This window comes from Podarcis pityusensis, assembly GCF_964106645.2.
Source record: "Podarcis pityusensis genome assembly, chromosome: 18".
Taxonomy (NCBI): Eukaryota; Metazoa; Chordata; class Lepidosauria; order Squamata; family Lacertidae; genus Podarcis; species Podarcis pityusensis.
The window spans coordinates 4,107,450-4,130,767 of record NC_138043.1 but is presented as its reverse complement, the minus strand read 5'-3'; the positions used below and the strand labels follow the sequence as shown (position 1 = coordinate 4,130,767).

The 23,318-nt window shown below is 51.6% G+C and overlaps 1 protein-coding gene and 1 long non-coding RNA gene across 2 annotated transcripts in view; one reads left to right on the top strand and one right to left on the bottom strand.

Moving 5' to 3' along the window:
* The window catches only part of POLRMT (RNA polymerase mitochondrial), a 50,992-nt gene that overhangs the window by 21,506 nt on the left and 6,168 nt on the right, over positions 1 to 23,318 (bottom strand). The window contains exons 4-15 of the mRNA XM_080988756.1: positions 20,359 to 20,489; positions 19,364 to 19,550; positions 17,907 to 18,056; positions 15,367 to 15,528; positions 14,208 to 14,378; positions 12,724 to 12,963; positions 10,561 to 11,343; positions 8,020 to 8,142; positions 7,256 to 7,378; positions 6,416 to 6,595; positions 4,365 to 4,451; positions 2,339 to 2,452 (exon numbers count right to left, since the gene is read on the bottom strand). Coding sequence (XP_080844882.1) covers positions 2,339 to 2,452; positions 4,365 to 4,451; positions 6,416 to 6,595; positions 7,256 to 7,378; positions 8,020 to 8,142; positions 10,561 to 11,343; positions 12,724 to 12,963; positions 14,208 to 14,378; positions 15,367 to 15,528; positions 17,907 to 18,056; positions 19,364 to 19,550; positions 20,359 to 20,489 — 2,451 coding nt within the window. The remainder of the gene's footprint in view (positions 1 to 2,338; positions 2,453 to 4,364; positions 4,452 to 6,415; positions 6,596 to 7,255; positions 7,379 to 8,019; positions 8,143 to 10,560; positions 11,344 to 12,723; positions 12,964 to 14,207; positions 14,379 to 15,366; positions 15,529 to 17,906; positions 18,057 to 19,363; positions 19,551 to 20,358; positions 20,490 to 23,318) is intronic.
* LOC308467561 overlaps positions 1 to 23,318 on the top strand; it is a 52,480-nt gene that overhangs the window by 23,696 nt on the left and 5,466 nt on the right. The window lies entirely within an intron of this gene.

Below are 23,318 nucleotides of genomic sequence, written 5' to 3'. Positions count from 1 at the left end.
CTGTGAATGGGCAAGGCTCCATCGCCCCCAGCAGCGTCTCTCTTTTTTCTCCCCACTCTCCAATCGCACAATTCAAATCCTGCCACACCAGCTTTAACAACACACACAAACACACTTCCCTGTTCTGGGAGGAAGCACGCGTTTTAGTGTATTAACGGAAAAATCTGAGGGCTCCCTTGGACAAAAAACAAAGACACCAACCAGGATTACTTGGAGCAAAACAGCAGCCTGTAGGTTTGGCCTTTATTGATCTGTTGCAACAGGGTGCTCCCCTCACCTGCAGGAGAGAGGAGGGACCCAGAAAAATGGTGTGCAAGGCCTTATAAAGACTTTTGAAATTGCCACACTGTAGATCAAGACCACCCCCAGAAACATCATACATACATCACAGAAGGGGTGTAACCTAAGACCACTCCTCAGATACATCACACCTACATCACAGAAAAGACGGTCTACAACAGAAATTTGAGTGTTGTTTTTCTCTCGTTCATCTCCTGTCTGGCAGGTTAATTGATTGGATTGCCTGGGGAGCCTGGCCAGTCTTTTGTAATGATAAATACTTAGTTCCTGGGCCAGGTCACAGGCTCACACCCTAGTCATATCTTAAATGTGCCCTTAAGACAGGATTTGTGAAGGAAAAGACAATGGGGAGGCTTTTCCATTTTCCTTTGACCTTGCAGAGAAAACATTTGCTCAGTTTAGGAATCAAAATGGTTCCAGGTCGGTCTTCCTGTGCTGATCTACGTATGTGCTTGGTTGGTACACTTATGAACATTACCATATATTTAGGACCATAAAATTCCTATCACAAGTGCGTGTTCATTTGCATTCGTGAGAGAAAAACAGTGCAGCGCTTGCCCATGTGCGTGTGAGAGCATGTGCGTGTGTTTGCGCATAGGAAAGAGGGTCTGTTTGGAAGTGGGAGCCAACTTGCCTCTTTTGCTCAAACGCGCAAGTACACATGCTCACACCAGACAAACAGGCACACACGCACTATTTGTGTGTGTCTTTTGTATGTGTGTCCATGCACCCTCTCCGCCTCACACACAAAGGCACACACGCACTTATCTGTGTGCGAGAGCGCTCGTGCGTCTCTTTAGCAGGAAAGCTCCCTCAAACACACCCAAGTACAGTGGTAACTTGGGTTAAGTACTTAATTCATTCCGGAGGTCCGTTCTTAACCTGAAACTGTTCTTAACCTGAAGCACCACTTTAGCTAATGGGGCCTCCTGCTGCCGCCGTGCCGCCAGAGCACGATTTCTGTTCTCATCCTGAAGCAAAGTTCTTAATCTGAAGCACTATTTCTGGGTTAGCGGAGTGTGAAACCTGAAGCGTATGTAACCTGAAGCGTATGTAACCCGAGGTACCATTGTAGACACAAACTCTCTCTAACACACAGCGAGACAAACTGTTAGATTCACAAAATGTTTAGGGGTATGCGTACCCCTGCGTCCCCCCAGAAAAAAGCACTTGGTAAAAAGTTAAAGGTAAAGGACCCCTGGACGGTTAAGTCCAGTCCAAGGCAACTATGGGGTTGCGGCGCTCATCTCGCTTTCAGGCCAAGGGAGCCGGCGTTTGTCCGCAGACAGCTTTCCGGGTCATGTGGCCAGCGGGACTAAGCCGCTTCTGGCGCAATGGGACACCGTGATGGAAACCAGAGCGCATGGAAATGCCATTTAGCTTCCCGCCGCAGTGGTACCTATTTATCTACTTGCGCTGGTGTGCTTTCAAACTGCTAGGTTGGCAGGAGCTGGGACCGAGCAACGGGAGCTCACCCCGTCGCGGGGATTCGAACCACCGACCTTCTGATCAGCAAGCCTAAGAGGCTCAGTGGTTTAGATCACAGCGCCACCCGCGTCTTTGGAATAGGTCAGAGGCTCAGTTTGGAATAACAAGAGGCTCAGTGGTTTTAGAGGGATGCGGGTGGCGCTGTGGGTTAAACCACAGAGCCTAGGGCTTGCCGATCTGAAGGTCGGCGGTTCGAATCCCCGCAACGGGGTGAGCTCCCGTTGCTCAGTCCCTGCTCCTGCTAACCTAGCAGTTCAAAAGCACCTCAAAGTGCAAGTAGATAAATAGGTACCACTCCGGCGGGAAGGTAAACGGCGTTTCCGTGCGCTGCTCTGGTTCGCCAGAAGCGGCTTAGTCCTGCTGGCCACTTGACCCGGAAGCTGTACGCCGGCTCCCTCGGCCAGTAAAGCGAGATGAGCGCCGCAACCCCAGAGTCGGTCACGACTGGACCTAATGGTCAGGGGTCCCTTTACCCTTTACCTTCGCAGTGGTTTTAGACCACAGCGCCACCTGCGTCCCCATGCGCCCGGATGTTTATGGCTTGGCTTACCAGCGTGGTCTTCGAGCGATGGTATGGCTGGACAATGGGCAGTCCCAGGGGAGTCATCCACTCTACCGTCCGGCCCGACTTGGCAATGCACCGGGCGCTTTCGGTCAGCCAGCCCTGCAGGGGGGGGGGAAGGCAGTGAGCAATGCGGTTCCCATGGGGTGGGCACCCCAGTTCCAGAAAGGTACAGGCAAGCTGGAAGGCCACTGGTTCCCGCCCTCCACAAACCCGCCTGGGAGCATCTCTGTGCTCTGTTTACCTCGCTGTCCATCCACACATTTTCCCACCCTTCTCTTCCTCCTGAAACCTCCTTGCACCCATTGCTGTGTAGCCCTAAGACAGGGGTCAGCAAGGCTAACCTCGCCTGGGCTGGTTCACTCCAGCGGAGATCCCTTCGTGCGCAGCAGTCATTTCCGGTGTCGGTGTCTGCGCAGACACGATTTTCAGCGTCTGAGCCATAGCTGTCAACTTACAGATTTGAAAATAAGGGACCAGCAGCCTCGAAAATAAGGGATCAGCAGCCAAAATAAGGGATTTTGCTTAGCTTATACAGAAATCCGCCACTGATGGAGCCAGGCTGCTTTGGCTGCCACTGACTGCGTTTTGCAGGGGGTTGGACTAGAGGATCCTAAGGGTCTACAACTCCCACCAAAGAAGAGCGGCAGATAAAACTGATGAACAACGCCGAGATGGCAAAGCTTACAGGCAGAATTAGAAACCAGGAAGAGGACCTCTTTAATAAAGAATGGTGAAAGTTTATAATTTATTTGAAAAGCTATTGTAAAGAGTTACAGACATTGGTAGGATTGACAGAAAACTTGTAGTAAAAATTTGAACTATGGGTGGACAAATGATTTATAAGCCCGGGAAATTTAAGGGACATCATCAATTAGGGACAGCAGCGGGACACGGCGCTGGGATAAGGGAGTTTCCCGCCAAATAAGGGACGGTTGACAGCTATGGTGAGACGCAATTTTCAGCACCACAGAAGTGAGTTCCTGCACTGTGCCGCGCTGGTTTAGCTCAGTGCGCAGGAACTCACTGAGTGGGTGGCTTGGTTCGGGGGTGGCTTGTGGGCCGGTTAAATGACCCCCCATGGGCTGCTTGTGGCCCGTGGGCCTTAGGTGGCTGACCCCTGCCCTAAGACATACAGGTTCCCCACACATATGCGCAATCGACTCAGCACATTGTGTACAGAAATAAATAATAATAATAATAATAATTTATTATTTATACCCCACCCATCTGGCTGGGTTTCCCCAGCCACTCTGGGCGGCTTCCAATAAACACTAAAATACAATAACCTATTAAACATTAAAGGCTTCCCTAAACAGGGCTGCCTTCAGATGTCTTCTAAAAGTTTGGTAGTTATTTTTCTCTTTGACATCTGGTGGGAGGGCGTTCCACAGGGCGGGCGCCACCACCGAGAAGGCCCTCTGCCTGGTTTCCTGTAACTTGGCTTCTCGCAGCGAGGGATCCGCCTGAAGGCCCTCAGAGCTGGACCTCAATGTCCGGGCTGTGGAGATGCTCCTTCAGGTATACAGGACCCGAGGCCGTTTAGGGCTTTAAAGGTCAGCACCAACACTTTGAATTGTGCTCGGAAACGTCCTGGGAGCCAATGTAGGTCTTTCAAGACCGGTGTTATATGGTCTTTCAAGACCGGTGTTATGTGGTCTCGGCGGCCGCTCCCAGTCCCCAGTCTGGCTGCCGCATTCTGGATTAGTTGCAGTTTCCGGGTCACCTTCAAAGGCAGCCCCACGTAGAGCGCATTGCAGTAGTCCAAGCGAGAGATAACCAGAGCATGCACCACTCTGGCGAGACAGTCCGCGGGCAGGTAGGGTCTCAGCCTGTGTACCAGATGGATCTGATAAACAGCTGCCCTGGACTAATAATAATAATAATAATAATAATAATAATAATTCTACCCTGCCCATCTGGCTGGGTTTCCCCAGCCACTCTGGGCGTCTCCCAACAGAACATTAAAAACACTCCCTGAACTGTTTGCAAATAAATAAGGCACGGGGGTTACCTGGATTTCTCGAGTTCCCGAGAACATCTCCTTGAGGCTGTTGAAGACCTGTTGCACGAGGTAATGAGATGCTTCCCAAACGTATTCCTGGGCGGAGGGAATGCAAAATGGGTATAGTTAAGAGGCAGAAATGGGGGAACCTCACGACCCTTTCGCCCCTCATCCCATTTGCAAGGACAGTGCGGACCCGATTCTCAAACTTCCTTCTCTGTGTCGCGCTTTCGGAATGACAAAAAAAAATGCCTCCGATTTTTTTAAATAGAAAGATTGTAAAACAGAAAGAATCAACTCCCAGCAGTGCTTGGTTTGTAACACAGAACGCAGCAGCTTTATCACAAGACCGTAGGAACATGCAGAAAGCATGAAATGATGCAGCCGTGTGAGAACATTAAAGGTGAAGGTAAAGGGACCACTGACCATTAGGTCCAGTCACGAACAACTCTGGGGATGCGGCACTCATCTCGCTTTATTGGCTGAGGGAGCCGGCGTACAGCTTCTGGGTCATGTGGCCAGCTGGACTAAGCCGCTTCTGGCGAACCAGAGCAGCACACGGAAACGCTGTTTACCTTCCCGCCGGAGTGGTACCTATTTATCTACTTGCACTTTGACGTGCTTTCGAACTGCTAGGTTGGCAGGAGCAGGAACCAAGCAACGGGAGCTAACCCTGTTGCGGGGATTTGAACCGCCGACCTTCTGATCAGCAAGCCCTAGGCTCTGTGGTTTAACCCACAGCGCCACCTGCGTCCCTTGTAAGAACATTAATCAATCCCAAAATATAAATGTTGATATAATACAAGGTGTGACCGGGACGTTCGGTGCGTGGTCACAGAAATCGGACAACGAGAAATATCAGAACATACAATCGGTGTCGGAAACCCACAAAAAGCAAAATGTACAAAATTGTGCACAATTGCAACTCGAAAAACAGTGTACATGAGTGGTTTAAGCGTTTCCGTGAAGGGCGGCAAACCGTCGAAGATGACCCTCTGTCTGGCAGACCGGCGGCGAGCAGAACAGCAGCAAATGTCAACAAGAGTCCGCGAGTTACTGATGTGGGATCGGCGTTTGTCTGTCCGAATGATGGCGGAAGAATTGCATATTCTGCGCGAAATCGTTCCTGAGGTTCCTGAGTTGTCCCACCCTCTGTATTCTCCTGATCTGGCCCCACCAGATTTCTTTCTGTTTCCAAAACTGAAATCTTCACTGAAAGGGAACAGATTTTTCCAACATTTCACACGTCCAAGCCGCTGTTCAGGGAACTGAAAGTAGTACGGAAAAAGGACTTCTCCAGAAGTTTCCAACAGTTCTACAAACGTTGTCAACGGTGCCTTGTATCAGAGGGGGCCTACTTTGAAGGACTGTAAGGCATGCACAGGGACGCGGGTGGCGCTGTGGGTTAAACCACAGAGCCTAGGACTTGCCGATCAGAAGGTCGGCGGTTCGAATCCCCGCGATGGAGTGAGCTCCCGTTGCTCGGTCCCTGCTCCTGCCAACCTAGCAGTTCAAAAGCACGTCAAAAGTGCAAGTAGAAAAATAGGTACCGCTCCGGCGGGAAGGTAAACGGCGTTTCCGTGCGCTGCTCTGGTTTGCCAGAAGCGGCTTAGTCCTGCTGGCCACATGACCCGGAAGCTGTACGCCGGCTCCCTTGGCCAGTAAAGCGAGATGAGCGCTGCAACCACAGTGTCGGCCACGACTGGACCTAATGGTCAGGGGTCCCTTTACCTTACCTTTAAGGCATGCATGTTCGAATATTTCTCGCTGTCCGGTTTCTGTGACCATTCGCCAAACTTTCCAGTCACACCTTGTAGAGTAATACTATAATATCACATTGATTGTCCTGAAGTCTTCCCAATGCATTTGCCATCCTCTCCTGACGCAGCCTTTGGGAACCACTGGGCTAGACAGAAGAAGGAGAGAGAGAGAGAGAGAGAGAGAGAGAGAGAGAGAGAGAGAGAGAGAAAGAGAAAGAAAGAAAGAAAGAAAGAAAGAAAGAAAGAAAGAAAGAAAGAAAGGAAGAAAGGAAGGAAGGAAGGAAGGAAGGAAGGAAGGACCTGCGGGAACTCGTCGATCTCCTTGAGGCGCTTCTCGATTTGGAGGCGCCCACCGTAGCGGGTGACCCCGTACACGACCGTCATCACCGTCTGTTTCACCACCTTGCGGCCAATGAACCCATCTAGGACCTGTGCGATTTTGACGCCCTGCTCAGCATCCCGTTTCCGGTACACTTCCACCTGCAAGCAAGGAGGGGAAGGTGTAAAAGACAAAGGCATTGTGAGAGCTGAATGGATGCTTTTGAATTCTGGTGCTGGAGGAGACTCTTGAGAGTCCCATGAAGCATAGAATCATAGAATCATAGAGTTGGAAGAGACCACAAGGGCCATCGAGTCCAACCCCCTGCCAAGCAGGAAACACCATCAGAGCACTCCTGACATATGGTTGTCAAGCCTCTGCTTAAAGACCTCCAAAGAAGGAGACTCCACCACACTCCTTGGCAGCAAATTCCACTGTCGAACAGCTCTTACTGTCAGGAAGTTCTTCCTAATGTTTAGGTGGAATCTTCTTTCTTGTAGTTTGGATCCATTGCTCCGTGTCCGCTTCTCTGGAGCAGCAGAAAACAACCTTTCTCCCTCCTCTATGTGACATCCTTTTATATATTTGAACATGGCTATCATATCACCCCTTAACCTCCTCTTCTCCAGGCTAAACATGCCCAGCTCCCTTAGCCGTTCCTCATAAGGCATCGTCATAAGGCATGGACTGCAAGACGATCAAACCTCTCCATTCTTAAGGAAATCAGCCCTGAGTGCTCACTGGAAGGACACGCATTCGGGGAGGAAGGGACAACTCGAAAGGGTTTCCACAGTGGGAGCGCCCCGGAGCCAAGCTCTTACCTGCTGAGCCACCCCACTGTAGACATCTTGTGGCACGTCGCAAGGGGAAAGGTTCACCGAGGTGGCGCCCACGGTGTCCCGCCCGAGGGCCGCGTAGTGCTGCAGTCCGTTGCAGGAGCCGTCCTGGGGAGGAGGGAAAAGGCGCAAAGGGAATCAGACGGCGGTGGTGGTGATTAAAATAAAATGGATGGATAGGAACCCAGCTGGATCAAACCGATTCATGTGTGGGAAGCTCAGGCTTCAGGCAACAGCTCCCCCACTTTGCATGCTCCTGGTCCTCAGTGTTTAGGAATTGCAGGTAGACTGCCCCTGGCTCTGGAGGTTCTACTTTTCTGTCATAAAACATAAGTCAACAAGAGGGGCCCTGCTAGATATCTCTCTCTCCAAGATTGATTTGAGGCGGCATGAATATTCTTTGGGCTTGCGTTATTTGGGGTGTCACACTGAGATACGGTCGTACCTCGTAAGTCAGACAGAATCCGTTCCGGAAGTCCGCTCGACTTCCAAAACGTTCGGAAACCAAGGCGCGGCTTCCGATTGGCTGCAGGAACCTCCTGCAGCCAATCGGAAGCTGCGTCGGACATTCGGGTTCCAAAGAACGTTCGCAAACCGGAACGCCCACTTCCGGGTTTGCGGCATTTGGGAGCCGAAATGTTTGACTTGCAAGGCGTTCGGGATCCCAAGGTACGACTGTACTTCCAATTCATGAACGGAAAGGGGTAAGGAGCACATTTGAGGGGAGAGGCACCCCCCCCAATACATACCTGATGGACAGGGAAATGGGAGATGTACTCAGCAGGGTTCGGGACTCTGGTGGCCTTGGCGATCTCCATGCAACAGGCCAAAGCCTGCCACGGCTCGTCCGTGCTCATCCACCACTTCCGGCCCTGGCAAGGGTAAGGCGAGGAAAGGGTTAAACCGACCGGGAGACGTACCCTGGACTAGAAACTTGAGAAAATTCTGCACAGCGGCGTGGAGAAGAGTTTCCCCCCCCTCCCATAAAGCTCAAACCTGTGGATGCCTAAAGAAGAAAAGTGTTGGACTTTGGAACTGCCTTCCACAAGAGGCTGCGATGGGCACCGACTTTTAAAGAGGACTGGGCAAACTGTTGGAGGAGGAGAAGTCTATCCATGACTATTGGGCTATTTTCCCTCCGTGGAAAGAGGCAGTCCTTATTGCTATTACTGAAGGAACAGGTTACCCAAACCTAACTGTGCAGTCACCTGAACCGGGCCCCAAAATTCCCAAATTCTTTCTTCAAGGATCCATTAGCAGCTGTATAAACAAAGCCTTCTCCTTTATCAGTCCATGAAGGCTTAACGGATGGCCTTGTCAGTTCCGAGTGGAGACGGGATGGCCGATCTGGGTCGGGTCTTATCGGTTGTAACTATCCTGACCACGCTGACGCACAGACCTTGCAAGACAGGCCTGTCAGCCCCCGCGCCCGGGGATGGTGCCAGGAGTACTCCTATAGTTGGGTGACCTTTTTACCCCAAGACAAAAAGGTAAAGGGACCCCTGACCATTAGGGTCCAGTCGTGACCGACTCTGGGGTTGCAGCGCTCATCTCGCTTTACTGGCAGAGGGAGCCGGCGTACAGCTTCCGGGTCATGTGGCCAGCAGGACTAAGCCGCTTCTGGCGAACCAGAGCAGCGCACGGAAATGCTGCTTACCTTCCCTCCAGAGTGGTACCTATTAATCTACTTGCACTTTGACGTGCTTTCGAACTGCTAGGTTGGCAGGAGCTGGGACCAAGCAACGGGAGCTCACCCCGTTGCGGGTATTCGAACTGCCAACCTTCTGATCGGCAAGTCCTAGGCTCTGTGGTTTAACCCACAGCACCACCCTTTACCCTAAAGACCCTTAAAAACGTTCATATCGTCTATTTGTGCACATAATTTCTCTAAGTATTGGCATGGTTTTTTTGGAGGGGGGTTATTGCAAAAGGAAGTAAATAAATCTGCATTTTACAACAAAACCACCCAGAACAGCACAAGCAAATTTGTGTATATATATATATATATATATATATATATATATATATATCAATAAACGAGGTTCGAGAGCACTTGTGATTACACCCAAGCTGTCAAGCAATCAGACTGATGGGAACTCAGCGCAGCGCAGATAATTTCATTAAGGGAGATCAAGAATTTATATGGGAAACAACTCTGGGAACCTGAATGGCACGAACCAGGAAGACACCATTATACACCTAACTTTTTAAAGCCTTCAAGCAAAGTCTCACTGAAGGCTAGGAAAGGCGGCAAAACGTCCAAGTACCAAGGCATTCAGGTACGACTGTACTACAAACCTCCTAACGTCTGGTGAGAATTCTGTATTTTACACCCCCAGCAAACACACACACACACACATCCCTTTCAACAGGGATCTGCAACATTTTTCAGCAGGGGGCCAGTCCACCGTCCCTCAGACCATGTGGGGGGCCAGATTATATATTGAAGGGGGGGGGGAGAGAATGAGCGAATTCCTATGCCCCACAAATAACCCAGAGGTGCATTTAAAATAAAAGCGCATATTCTACTCATGTAAAAACACGCTGATTCCCGGACCGTCTGTGGGCCGGATTTAGAAGGCGATTGGGCCGCATCCGGCCCCCGGGCCTTGGGTTCCCTACCCTTCCCTTTCAAGATCTCATTTTAGGAGTACAACCTATAATCTAGGTTGACCTTTATCAAAACAGCATACAGTGGTACCTTGGGTTAAGAACTTAATTCGTTCTGGAGGTCCGGTCTTAACCTGAAACTGTTCTTAACCTGAGGTACCATGTTAGCTAATGGGGCCTCCTGCTGCCGCCGTGCGATTTCTGTTCTCATCCTGAAGCAAAGTTCTTAACCCGAGGTACTATTTCTGGGTTAGCGGAGTCTGTAACCTGAAGCACCTGTAACCCAAGGTACCACTGCATACCGTATTTTGTACTCTATAAGACGCACCAGACCACAAGACGCACCTAGTTTTTGGAGGAGGAAAACAAGAAAAAAAATATTCTGAATCTCAGAAGCCAGAACAGCAAGAGGGATCGCTGCGCAGCGAAAGCAGCGATCCCTCTTGCTGTTCTGGCTTCTGGGATAGCTGCGCAGCCTGCATTCGCTCCATAAGACGCACACGCATTTCCCCTTACTTTTTAGGAAGGGAAAAGTGAGTCTTATAGAGCAAAAAATACGGTAATCACTTTTATTGTTCTCCAGGTAAGATGGGTCTCCCCCAAGGTCTCTGTGTCCCCTGGACCGGACCAATTCCTGCCCGCAATGGACCCGGCACTTGACCCCCTCTCCACTGACCCACCGTCAGGGGGCGGTCCGCCGAGTCCAAGATGTCCTCCATGATTTCGTTGGCGTAGGCCAGTCTGCTCCGCAGGCTCTCCTTCTTCTTCAGCCCCGTGAGGTTGACGAGGTGGACCTTCAGCCAGTCGAGTCCGTGGGGGCCCAGGGGCCGCCCCTCAGCGAAGAGCAAGATGGCTCTCGTGAGGTCGCTGCCCAGGTGGTTGAAGTGCGGAGGGCAAGGATAAGTCCTCCCCCGGAAGTCCACGTTGTGCGGGAACCAGAAGACCCTTCCGCTCATGTGCTTGGCGATGGATAGCTTGTAGAGCGCGTCCATCCGAAGGCTGTACATTTCCGTGGCCTTCTTGCGGCACCGCGCCGCCTCCCGCCGGAGCGCCACCTTGCTCGGGGCGGCCCCGTCGGGGAAGTGCGCAGCGGGCTGGGGGGCTTCTGAGGGCGGCGGGGGGACGTCCAGTTTCTCGTTGCCCTTGTCGTTGAAGACGGAGATGACCACGTCCAAGATGGCTTGGTTGACCTTCCAGGGGCAGTTGCCCAGTTGGTTCAGGGCATCCATGACAGGGTAGAGGCTGCTGCGCGGGGCGCGGTCCAGCAACAGCTGGTGCTGAACGGCCCCTTCCACGTAGCGCATGAGCTTGGTGGGGGCGAAGACGTAGGCGCCGAACTGCGTGGACACCCAGGGGATGGGCGGACAGAGCATGGGGATGACGAAGGAGTCGAAGGTCAGGGTGGTCTCGGCGGCCTCCATGAGAAGGCGGGCGAACAGGGGGTGCGGCCTGATGAAGCCCACCTGCAGGGGGGAAAGGAGGGAGAACTTACCACTTGCATTATTTTCCCCGTGTACAAGGCGGGTCTAGGGTGGCGCTGTGGGTTAAACCACAGAGCCTAGGGCTTGCCGATCAGAAGGTTGGCGGTTCGAATCCCCGCAATGACGGGGTGAGCTCCCGTTGCTCGGTCCCTGCTCCTGCCAACCTAGCAGTTCAAAAGCATGCCTGTGCAAGTAGATAAATAGGTACCGCTCCAGCGGGAAGGTAAATGGCGTTTCCGTGCACTGCTCTGGTTCGCCAGAAGCGGCTTAGTCCTGCTGGCCACATGACCCGGAAGCTGTACGCCGGATCCCTCGGCCAATAAAGCAAAGTGAGCGCCGCAACCCCAGAGTCATCCGCAACTGGACCTAATGGTCAGGGGTCCCTTTACCTTTTAACTGTTCCTAAATGGGACGTGGGTGGCGCTGTGGTCTAAACCACAGAGCCTAGGGCTTGCCGATCAGAAGGTCGGTGGTTCGGGGATTTGGGGGGTGGGGTGGTAAAAATGTCTTCTTGTTGATTATTTGTTAATGTTAACGAGAAATGTAATCTGGTATTGATACCATGTGGCATATATTGGATTTTTTAAATTGGAAACAAATTTATTTTGATAGTAACAATAATAAAAAGTAGTAGGCTGAGAGAGAAGGGGTTAAGGGGGCTGACAGAGAGACGGGGAGTGGGAAAGAGGGGGCGACGAGAGAGGGAAGGGGTCCAAGGGTGAATGAGCGGTACCCAAGCCCTGTAATAATAATAATAATGATTTTATTCATTTATTTATATCCTGCCCTCCCCAGCCGAAGCCGGGCTCAGGGCAGCTAACAACAATAAAATAATATAACATTCTAAAATCATTTCATTATAAAATCAGTTCAAATCAGACTAATTACAACCATTGGGCTAGAGTTCTGTGAGGATTGCCAAAGGAGGGAGTCAGGCTGTGCCTTGGCCAAAGGCCTGGTGGAACAGCTCTGTCTTGCAGGCCCTGCGGAAAGATGTCAAGTCCTGCAGGGCCCTAGTCTCTTGTGGCAGAGCGTTCCACCAGATCGGGGCCACAGCCGAAAAGGCCCTGGCTCTGGTTGAGGCCAGCCTAACCTCCCTGTGGCCCGGGACCGCCAAGATGTTTTTGTTTGACGATCGTAAGTTCCTCTGTGGGACATACCAGGAGAGGTGGTCCCGTAGGTACGAGGGTTCTAGGCCGTATAGGGCTTTAAAGGTCGCAATGCAGCCCCACCCACTTTTGCCCTGGCCCCGCCCACCACGACCACATAGGCCCCGCCCCAGTTTCCTGTCCGTTGCAAGCAGAGCTTTCCTCCTAGCCGCTGCTAATTTGCAACCGGCGGGTCCTTGCCCCGTCCCCCTACCTGGCGGCCGCTGCGGAAGGAGTAGACGTGGTAGAGGACGGGGATGAGCTTCTGCTCCAGTCCCGGGTTCAAGAGGTTGCTCTCCATCTTGAGAACCTGCACCAGCAGCTCCACCAGGTGCAAGCCCAGTTGCACGAGAAGGGCGTGGGGCCAGAGCTGCTCCTTGCACACCAGCGAGGGGCTGCAGCCGTCCTCGGCCGCCAGCTTCTCCCAGTACTCGCGAGGCAGGTAGCCGTCCGGCTGCGGGAAAGGAAGGGTTCGAGGTTAGAGGCGACTGAAGTCCCCGGTTCTTTTACCGATGTTTGTCGGTGGTCCACGCTCTGGTTATCTCCCGCTTGGACTACTGCCATGTGCTCTCCGTGGGGCTGCCTTTGAAGGTGACCTGGAAACCAGAACTAATCCAGAATGCGGCAGCTAGACTGGTGACTGGGAGCGGCCACCGAGACCATATAGCACTGGTCCTGAAAGACCTACATAGGGTCCCAGTATGTTACCAAGCACAATTCAAAGTATTCGTGCTGACCATTAAAGCCCTAAATGGCCCAGTATCCCTGAAGGAGCGTATCCACCCACTCGTCCAGCCCGGACACTGAGGTCCAGCTCCGAGGGCCTTCTGGTGGTTCCCTCCCTGCGAGAAGTGAAGCTACAGGGAACCAGGCAGAGGGCCTTCTCGGTGGTGGCGCCCGCCCTGTGGAACATCCTCCCATCAGATGTCAAGGAAGTAAACAACTATCTGACTTTTACAAGACATCAGAAGGCAGCCCTGTTTGGGGAAGTTTTTCATGTTTGATGTTTGATCGTGTTTTTAATATTCTGTTGGGAGCCGCCCAGAGTGGCTGGGGAGGCCTGGCCAGATGGGCAGGGTATAAATAATAAATTATGATTATTATTACAGTGGTACCTCGGGTTAAGTACTTTATTTGTTCCGGAGGTCCGTTCTTAACCTGAAACTGTTCTTAACCTGAAGCACCACTTTAGCTAATGGGGCCTCCTCCTGCTGCCGTGCCGCCGGAGCACAATTTCTGTTCTCATCCTGAAGCAAAGTTCTTAACCCGAGGCACTATTTCTGGGTTAGCAGAGTCTGTAACCTGAAGCGTATGTAACCTGAAGCGTATGTAACCCAAGGTACCACTGTATTGGAAATTATTCCAGCAGTCGAAAACATTCCATTAAACGTAACCCGTAACACTACAAAACAAAACGGTAAGATGAACACTGAGAGCCAATTTTACAGGGCTGGATATGTTAGAGGGCTGGATTATGACTGGGAGAGACTCGGGTTCGAATCTCCACTTCGCCAGGCGACCTTTGGCCAGTCGCTCGCTCTCAGCCCAACCTACCTTCCAGGGTTGTCGTGACGGCAAAAAGGGGGAGAACCATTGTGTCTCGGGAGGGAAGGCAGGATACAAATGTCACGGAAAGAAGGAAGGAATTCGGGAGACTTGGTTGAGCAGGACTGGGGGCGTGAAGGCGACGGCGCTTACCTGTGTGTCCTTCGCAAGCAGCTGCACGTATTTGTTGTACAGCCGCTGGATCTTCTCCACCAAGCGGCTCCTGGATTTCTTCTGCAACATGAACTTGCTGTAGACTTTGGAGCCCAGTTCCCTTGCCAAGACCAGGAGAGACTCCCCTTGCGGCGACAGGTTGTTGAGGCTCTGGGGGAGAAAGGAGGTTATTACTTTATTTATTGAACTTACATACCGCCCTATACCCAGGGGTCTCAGGGCGGTTCACAGAATAAAATCCAAGATATAAAACCACAAAATGCATCATAAAAATAAAAACGACAATCCAATACCCCACCCCACGAAAAAAAAACAACACATTTTAAAAGGGCATAGGATGTAAATCAGATCAACCAAAGGCCTGGTTAAAAAGGAACATCAGGGTCTTTTCCAGGGAGTCTTCTCTTCTCATGAGGTGGCCAAAGTCTTGGAGCCTCAGCTTCAGGATCTGTCCTTCCAGTGATAACTCAGGGCTGATTTCCTTAAGAATGGAGAGGTTGGATCTTCTTGCAGTCCATGGGACTCTCAAGAGTCTCCTCCAGCACCAGAATTCAAAAGCATCCATTCTAAGGCGATCAGCCTTCTTGATGGTCCAGCTCTCACTTCCATACATCACTACTGGGAAAACCATAGCTTTAACTATATGGACCTTTGTTGGCAAGGTGATGTCTCTGCTTTTTAAGATGCTGTCTAGGTTTGTCATTGCTTTCCTCCCAAGAAGCAGGCGTCTTTTAATTTCGTGGCTGCTGTCACCATCTGCAGTGATCATGGAGCCCAAGAAAGTAAAATCTCTTACTGCCTCCATTTCTTCCCCTTCTATTTGCCAGGAGGTGATGGGACCAGTGGCCACGATCTTCGTTTTTTTGATGTTGAGCTTCAGACCATATTTTGCGCTCTCCTCTTTCACCCTCATCAAAAGGTTCTTTAATTCCTCCTCACTTTCTGCCATCAAGGTTGTGTCATCTGCATATCTGAGGTTGTTGATATTTCTTCCAGCAATCTTAATTCCGGCTAGGGATTTATCCAGCTCAGCCTTTCGCATGATGAATTGATATTTTAAGGTTGTTTAAATGAATATTCTAACACGTAAGGCGGAAAAATTTAAAAAATTATAGGGGGGGGGGAGAAACCCTCTTACCCGCATGAGGACGTCAACGTATTCTTCGTCTTTCAGAACGCAGAGGAAGGGGTAGAGGTTTAGCTGACCCGAATTCCGTTGCGCCATGTGCAGCTTGGATTCTTGCAGGCTCTGCAAGAGAGATGTGCGCCAGCGGCTGCGGAGGACGGACAGGAGACTCCGCTGCACATGAGCAAAACCGTAAAGAAAGTTACATCATCATCATCATCATCATCACAATGGGGCATTACCGTATTTTTCGCTCCATAAGACGCACCTAGTTTTTAGAGGAGGAAAACTAGGGGGAAAAAATTCTGAACGAAACAGTGGATGTATGATTGTTGTGGTTCATGCTGTGGCCACAGACACGATATGTGATTTGACAGTAAGTTTGGGGTAGCCCAATGCAAAAATCCTGAGAATCCATGTGGATCCGTGCTTTGTAACCACAAAACAGTGGATGTGTGATTTTTTTTGGTGCAGGCTATAGCCATGGACATGCTATGTGATCTGATGGTGAATTTGGGGTGACCCAATGCAAAAATCCTGAGGATCCATGTGCTTTTACCTCCCCCCTCCCAGGCAGCCTCCTTTATCGCTAGCGTCCCTTATCTCCCTCCCGATCACTTGCCGATCAGCTGCTTAGCGGCGTCGTTTCAACACCCTCTTTCCTCTTTGTAAAAAAAAAAAAAAAAAAAAGCACAATCTGCTTTTCACCCCTGGGCAATTTGGCTCCAGGGACCACGCATTCGCTCCATAAGACGCACAGACATTTCCCCTTACTTTTTAGGAGGAAAAAAGTGCGTCTTATGGAGCGAAAAATACGGTAAGTGGCCGCAGCGTGTTCCCAGGGCTGCAGAGAGAGGAGGATAGGCGGACTGCCGCTTCAGGGCACCGCAGCAGCAAGCCGGCCGCAAACTCATAGCTGTCAAGCGTCCCTTATTTGGCAGGACAGTCCCTTATCCCAGCGCCGTGTCCTGCTGCTGTCCCTTATTGATGATGTCCCTTAAATTTCCCGGGTTTCAAAGGAAGAGGCTCCTCTCCCTCCCTCCCTCCCTGCCGGCCAGGGAGGAGGGAGGCTCCAACTGTGTTGCTTGGCTGCCCGGCCCGGCCCCCCACGGCCTCCTCTCACCAGCATCGGCCCCCCGGAGCCCCTCCCCGCCGGGACTGAGGAGCCTTGAGAGGAGAGCAAGGGCAACCATAGAGAAAGCAGTTCAGAGAGAGGAGGAGGAGGTGGAGGCACGGTCAGGTGTTCCAAGGGCTAACCATAGAGGGGGAAAGCAGAGGAAGGACCGCAAGCGCTTCTCCCATAGATTTGTAGTGGTAGACTAGCATAGATAGTGTGATCTGCGGGTTTACTTCGGGCACTATTTCCCCCCCCCATCTTCCTCCCGCCCCGCCTGATGGAACTGAGAGCTGCAGATGGAGCACGAGAGAAAAGATACAGAACTGCAGCAGCATCTTCGTAGCTTGGGCTTCGTTTTGCACGAAAAGTGGTTGCTGCTTGTAGTTATTTAATTGCAGTGTTTCATCAGCTGGTGTCTGGAGCAGCAACCTCTGGAAACGAAGAGCTAAAAACCGGCGCTGCTCTCCAAAATTACCTGGTCCCTTTTAACTGGTTGACTAAAATCCCTTATTTTGGCTGCTGGTCCCTTATTTTCAAGGCTGCTGGTACCTTATTTTCAAATCTGTAAGTTGACAGCTATGCGCAAGCTACAACTCACATTAGCCCCTGCCCAAGACAAATGGTTAAAGATGGAGAGCAGGAAGGAATGGCCTTTGGCACAACAAGGTGCTAGATCTCATGGTTTTCCCCCTCCCGGCTAATCTCCACCGGTAGCTGGCATCATGGCAGGGTGGATCTGATGTAAATCAAATCAATTTAAATCACGATTTAAGTTTTTCCTGTGTGCTAAAACTCACTCTAAGTTTTTGTTTTTTTTAATGCTTAACACATCAGTTAACAAACATGGATGAATGTGCTATAATGTCATTGTTTTAGTTAAATAGATCGTTTAAATGGTTATTAAGGAAATGATTATTTTTCTCCTTCCAGTAAAGTACAGCAGAAAAGTTGTCCAAATATAAACAGTTAAATTATTAAACCCGCAATAATTTCATAATTATCAATGTATTTCTAGTAGTATAACCAAATCAGTAATTTTTGATGTAAACCGTAAAAACTACTCTGGCAAGTTATTCCAAAAATGAAACCTTTATATGGTTGTAAGTATTAAGATTATACCAGCAAGAATGAGTCTTTCTGTAAAAAAAGTGATTTAAATAAAATCTTACTGTCTAGTGATTTTAAATAAAGTCTTACCGAATAGTGATTTTAAATCAAGTCTTACCGAATAGTGATTTTAAATCAAGTCTTACTGACTAGGGATTTTAAATCAAGTCTTACTGACTAGTGATCTAAATCGCAATTTAAATTGATTTGATTTGAATCAAATCCACCCGGATTCCATGGCAACTATCCAGCCTCCCAAAATTTCAACACTGTTGGACCCCTTTTCGTTTTAACGGTTCAAATTCTTTTCTCTCTCTCATCCTTTTACCGCTCTGCTGGCTTCCTCCGTCAAGGGCTTGGCTGCCTCCACGGAGTCGATGGTGACCGTGTCCGACGCCTCCATCGCCAGCTGCTTCCGGAACTGGTCCCGCAGTTCTTGCGCCGTGAAATCGAGCTTGGGGTAGGAGACGGGCTTCCCCTGGGGCGAGAAAGAAAAGTGGGCGGGGGGTTGGCAGGGCACCATGGGGTTAAACCACAGAGCCCAGGGCTTGCCGATCAGAAGGTCGGCGGTTTGAATCCCTGCGACGGAGTGAGCTCCCGTTGCTCGGTCCCTGCTCCTACCAACCTAGCAGTTCGAAAGCACGTCAAAGTGCAAGTAGATTAATAGGTACCACTCCGGCGGGAAGGTAAACGGCGTTTCTGTGCGCTGCTCTGGTTCGCCAGAAGTGGCTTAGTCCTGCTGGCCACATGACCCGGAAGCTGTACGCCGGCTCCCTTGGCCAATAAAGCGAGATGAGCGCCACAACCCCAGAGTCGGCCACAACTGGACCTAACGGTCAGGGGTCCCTTTACCTTTACCTAGTGCCGCTCAGCAGGCAAAGGGCATTAAGGTGGTAGAGACCTCTCCTGTGTTCCTTATCCCCAGCGTTTACTAACCTCAGCTAGACTGTTCTTGGGGCTGGAGGATCCACTGTTTTGGGGGGACAGGGGCGGGCAGGTGTGGGGGACTCCCTGGTTCTGAATGGGGTCACTGTGCCCCCGAAGGACCAGGTGCGCAGCCTGGGGGTCATTTTAGACTCATCACTGTCCATGGAGGAACAGGTCCATTCTGTGTCCAGGGCAGCTGTCTACTACCTCCATCTGGTACACAGGATGAGACCCTCCCTGCCCGCAGACAGTCTCTCTAGAGTGGTCCATGCCCTGGTTATCTCCCGCTTGGACTACTGCAACGCACTCTACATGGGGCTACTTCTGAAGGTGACTCAGAAACTGCAACTAATCCAGAATGCGGCAGCCAGACTGGTGACTGGGAGCGGCCGCCGAGACCACATAACACCAGTCCTGAAAGACCTACACCGGCTCCCAGTATATTTCCGAGCACAATTCAAAGTGTTGGTGCTGACCTTGAAAGCCCTAATCGGCCTCAGCCCAGTATACCTGAAGGAGCATCTCCACCCCCATCGTCCAGCCCAGACACTGAGGCCCAGCTCCGAGGGTCTTCTGGCGGTGCCCTCTCTGTGAGCAGCGAAGATACAGGGAACCAGGCAGAGGGCCTTCTCGGTGGTGGCACCCGCCCTGTGGAACACCCTCCCACCAAAGTCAAGGAAATAAACAACTACTGTATCTGACTTTTAGAAGACATCTGAAGGCAGTCCTGTTTTTAATGTTGGATGTTAAACCGTGTTTGTAATATCCTGCTGGAAGCCGCCCAGAGTGTCTGGGGAAAGCCAGCCAGATGGGTGGGGTATAAATAATAACAATAATTGTTGTTGTTGTTCTTGTTACCTTCGCGTAGAAGTCCCGAAGTAGGGGAGCCGTGCAGATTTCGGCAGGGCGAGGAGGCGGGGGCTGGAAGTCTTCCACAACCCTCCGGACGGCTTTCAGAACCATCTTCCTCCAGTCTTCCTCGAACCCAGAGTCCCGGAAGAGGTCCTTCACTTGAAAGCCGTCTTCCTTGAGTTGCTGAAGGCATCTGTGGAGGTCGGGGGGGGGGGAGAGGAAGGAACGGCAAAGAAAGAGGCTTGGGTCAGCAGTGTCCGTAGAAAGTGGCCCCCTCCCATTCCTCTTGTGGAGACTCGTCATTACCGCCTATCAAAAAACGCCTATCGAAATGAATGGCTTTGGCTGAGACGGCAAAGTCAACATGCTTATAATCACCGCTGGCGATTTATGAATGATTGGAAAACTCTTCTGGACTTTATGCACAGTAAGGAAAATGAACTTGCGGTATCGGGATTTGAAGACTGGGAGGGAGGGGGAGTTGGTTTATGGGAAATGGAGAAGTGAATGTTATTATTCAAGTTCCCCACATATCTCCTGGCACAAGCACTAACCCCCCCCCCACAGGAGAAGGGAGGACAGAGAAGCTTGCTATTCCCACTGGAATGCACAGCGCGACGACACCCTTCATTTCTATTTATATAGAAAGATATCTGTAGATCACGTTTTCTGCCAAGGAGCTCAAGATGGTGTACATGGCCCTTCTCAGTCAACCACACACCTGTCAGGTAGGCTAGGTGGAGAGGCGGTGACTGGTCCCCAATGCCCCCCCATCCCTGAAAGCTTCATGGCCATAGTGGGGGAGTCAAACCCTGGTTTCCTGAGTTCCCGAGTTCGTTTAATCCGGTAGGTGGGTTAGGCTGAGAGTGTCGACTGGCCCAAGGTCACCCAGTAAACTTCATGGCAGAGAGGGGATTCGAACCCTGGCCACAGCCCCAATGCTCTAACCACTGCACCACCGCTGTCGCTGAGCAAGAAGGGACCAAGGAGAAGAGTAACACCTGAAGATGATGTTGTGAGACGCCTCACACTGCCCCATGCAAGCGAGCGCAGCGGCGTAAGAGTCCGGGTTGGGCCTCAAGCCAGCTTCCTCGAGGAGGTGGAAGAGTCTGCCAACCTGTGACAGGAGGCCCTGGGGGGAGAAAGAAAGGACAGGATATTCAAACCAGGACCAGGGCTTGTTGCTTATCTGCATTCGAGGCAGATGCTTTGCTGCTGAGCTACAAAGCCCTTCGCCCCGAAGTGAATTCTTCCAACCAACTCCTCGCAAGAGGAGCGTGAGCCTGTGACTCGTCTGAAGCCATTTGCATAGTGCTAAGCTATATAGAAAGGGACGCGGGTGGCGCTGTGGGTTAAACCACAGAGCCTAGGACTTGCCAATCAGAAGGTCGGCGGTTTGAATCCCCACAACGGGGTGAGCTCCCGTTGCTCGGTCCCTGCTCCTGCCCACCTAGCAGTTCGAAACCACGCCAAAGTGCAAGTAGATCAATAGGTACCGGTCCGGCGGGAAGGTAAACAGCGTTTCCGTGCGCTGCTCTGGTTCGCCAGAAGCGGCTTAGTCGTGCTGGCCACATGACCCGGAAGCTGTACGCCGGCTCCCTCGGCCAGTAAAGCGAGATGAGCGCCGCAACCCCAGAGTCGGCCACGACTGGACCTAATGGTCAGGGTCCCTTTACCTTTAAGCTATATAGCAGGGATCAGCAAACTTTTTCAGCAGGGGGTCGGTCCACTGTCCCTCAGACCTTGTGGTGGGCCAGAGTGTACTTTGGAAGAAAAAAAAATGAACGAATTCCTATGCCCCACAAATAACCCAGAGATGCATTTGAAATAAAAGCACACATTCTACTCATGTAAGAACACGCTGATTCCTGGACAATCCTCAGGCCGGATTGAGAAGGCAATTGGGCTGGATCCGGCCCCCAGGCCTTAGTTTGCCTACCCATGCTATATGGTTTTAGCATTGTGTTAGAACCAGGCCATTGTCTTGGTAACTGCTCATTTTACAAAACGGTGCGTTTCATATTTTCTTTTCCACCTTAAAACAGTCGAGATGGCACAACGGTTTTCTGATTTAAGCAACGTTAAAAAAACCCCACCATTGCTTTAACCATTAAAATCCATGAAGGAGTCATGAAACACAAAATATTTCTGTCATGTTTTGCATTGTCCCAAACAATGTACAGCGGTACCTCGGTTCTCGAACATCTCCGTTGACAAACGTTTCGGAACCCGAACGCAGAACACCCAGAAGCAAATGCTTCCGTTTGCAAACGCGTCTCGGAAGTCAAACAAATTCCGTTGAGTGTTTTTTCTCAATTGAATTTGCAGACCGCCCTTTGCGACTCGGTTTTCAAACGTTTCGGAAGTCGAACGGTCTTCCAGAACGGATTATGTTCAAAAGCCGAGGTACCACTGTATAAAATAATCCCTTCCTCAGCTACCTTGCAATGCCAAAATCCAGAGAGATCGGCGCTACCCAGGGTGGGCTTGATTTAAATCAAATCGATTTAAATCACAATTTAAATCACTAGTCAGTAAGACTTAATTTAAATCACTAGTCACTAAGACTTGTTTTAAATCACTTTTTCTACAGAAAGACTCATTCTTGCTGGTATAATCTTAATATTTACAAACAGAGGAAGCTTTCATTTTCGGAATTATAAATTTTCAGAGTAGTTTTTACAGTTATATCAAAAATTACTGACTTGGTTATACCCTTAGAAACACACAGACTGATAATAATGAAATCATTGTGAGGTTTAATAAATTAACTGTTTATATTTGGACAACTTTTCTGCTGTGCTTTATTGGAAGAAGAAAACATTTCCTTCATAACAATTTAAACAATTCATTTAAGTAAAGTACCGTATTTTTCGTTCTATAGGACGCACCGGCCCATAGGACGCACCTTGTTTTTTGGGGGGGGGGAAATGAATAAAAAAAATTATTCCCCCCCCCCCCCCGCGGCTGCTGCCCCAAGCCTCGTGTGCTTCGGGCTGCAGGCTACCGCCCCAAGCCTCGCGCTCGGCGGGACCTCCCACCGGGCGCACGAGGCTTACAGACACTCGCCCGAAACACGGGGAGCCCTCCGGAGGGCTCCCCGTGCTTCGGGCGACAAGTTGCAGCCCCAAGCCTTGCGCGCTGGGCGGGACCTCCTGCCGGGCGCGCAAGGCTTGCAGGCACTCGCCCGAAGCACGGGGAGCCCTCCGGAGGGCTCCCCGTGCTTCGGGCGACAAGCTGCAGCCCCAAGCCTTGCGCGCTGGGCGGGACCTCCTGCCGGGCGCGCAAGGCTTGCAGACACTCGCCCGAAGCACGGGGAGTCCTCCGGAGGGCTCCCCGTGCTTTGGGCGACAAGCTGCAGCCCCAAGCCTTGCGCGCTGGGCGGGACCTCCTGCCGGGCGCGCAAGGCTTGCAGACACTCGCCCGAAGCACGGGGAGCCCTCCGGAGCGCTCCCCGTGCTTCGGGCGACAAGCTGCAGCCCCAAGCCTTGCGCGCTGGGCGGGACCTCCTGCCGGGCGCGCAAGGCTTGCAGACACTCGCCCGAAGCACGGGGAGCCCTCCGGAGGGCTCCCCGTGCTTCGGGCGACAAGCTGCAGCCCCAAGCTTTGCGCGCTCGGCGGGACCTCCTGCCGGGCGCGCAAGGCTTGCAGGCACTCGCCCGAAGCACGGGGAGCCCTCCGGAGGGCTCCCCGTGCTTCGGGCGACAAGCTGCAGCCCCAAGCCTTGCGCGCTGGGCGGGACCTCCTGCCGGGCGCGCAAGGCTTGCAGACACTCGCCCGAAGCACGGGGAGTCCTCCGGAGGGCTCCCCGTGCTTTGGGCGACAAGCTGCAGCCCCAAGCCTTGCGCGCTGGGCGGGACCTCCTGCCGGGCGCGCAAGGCTTGCAGACACTCGCCCGAAGCACGGGGAGCCCTCCGGAGCGCTCCCCGTGCTTCGGGCGACAAGCTGCAGCCCCAAGCCT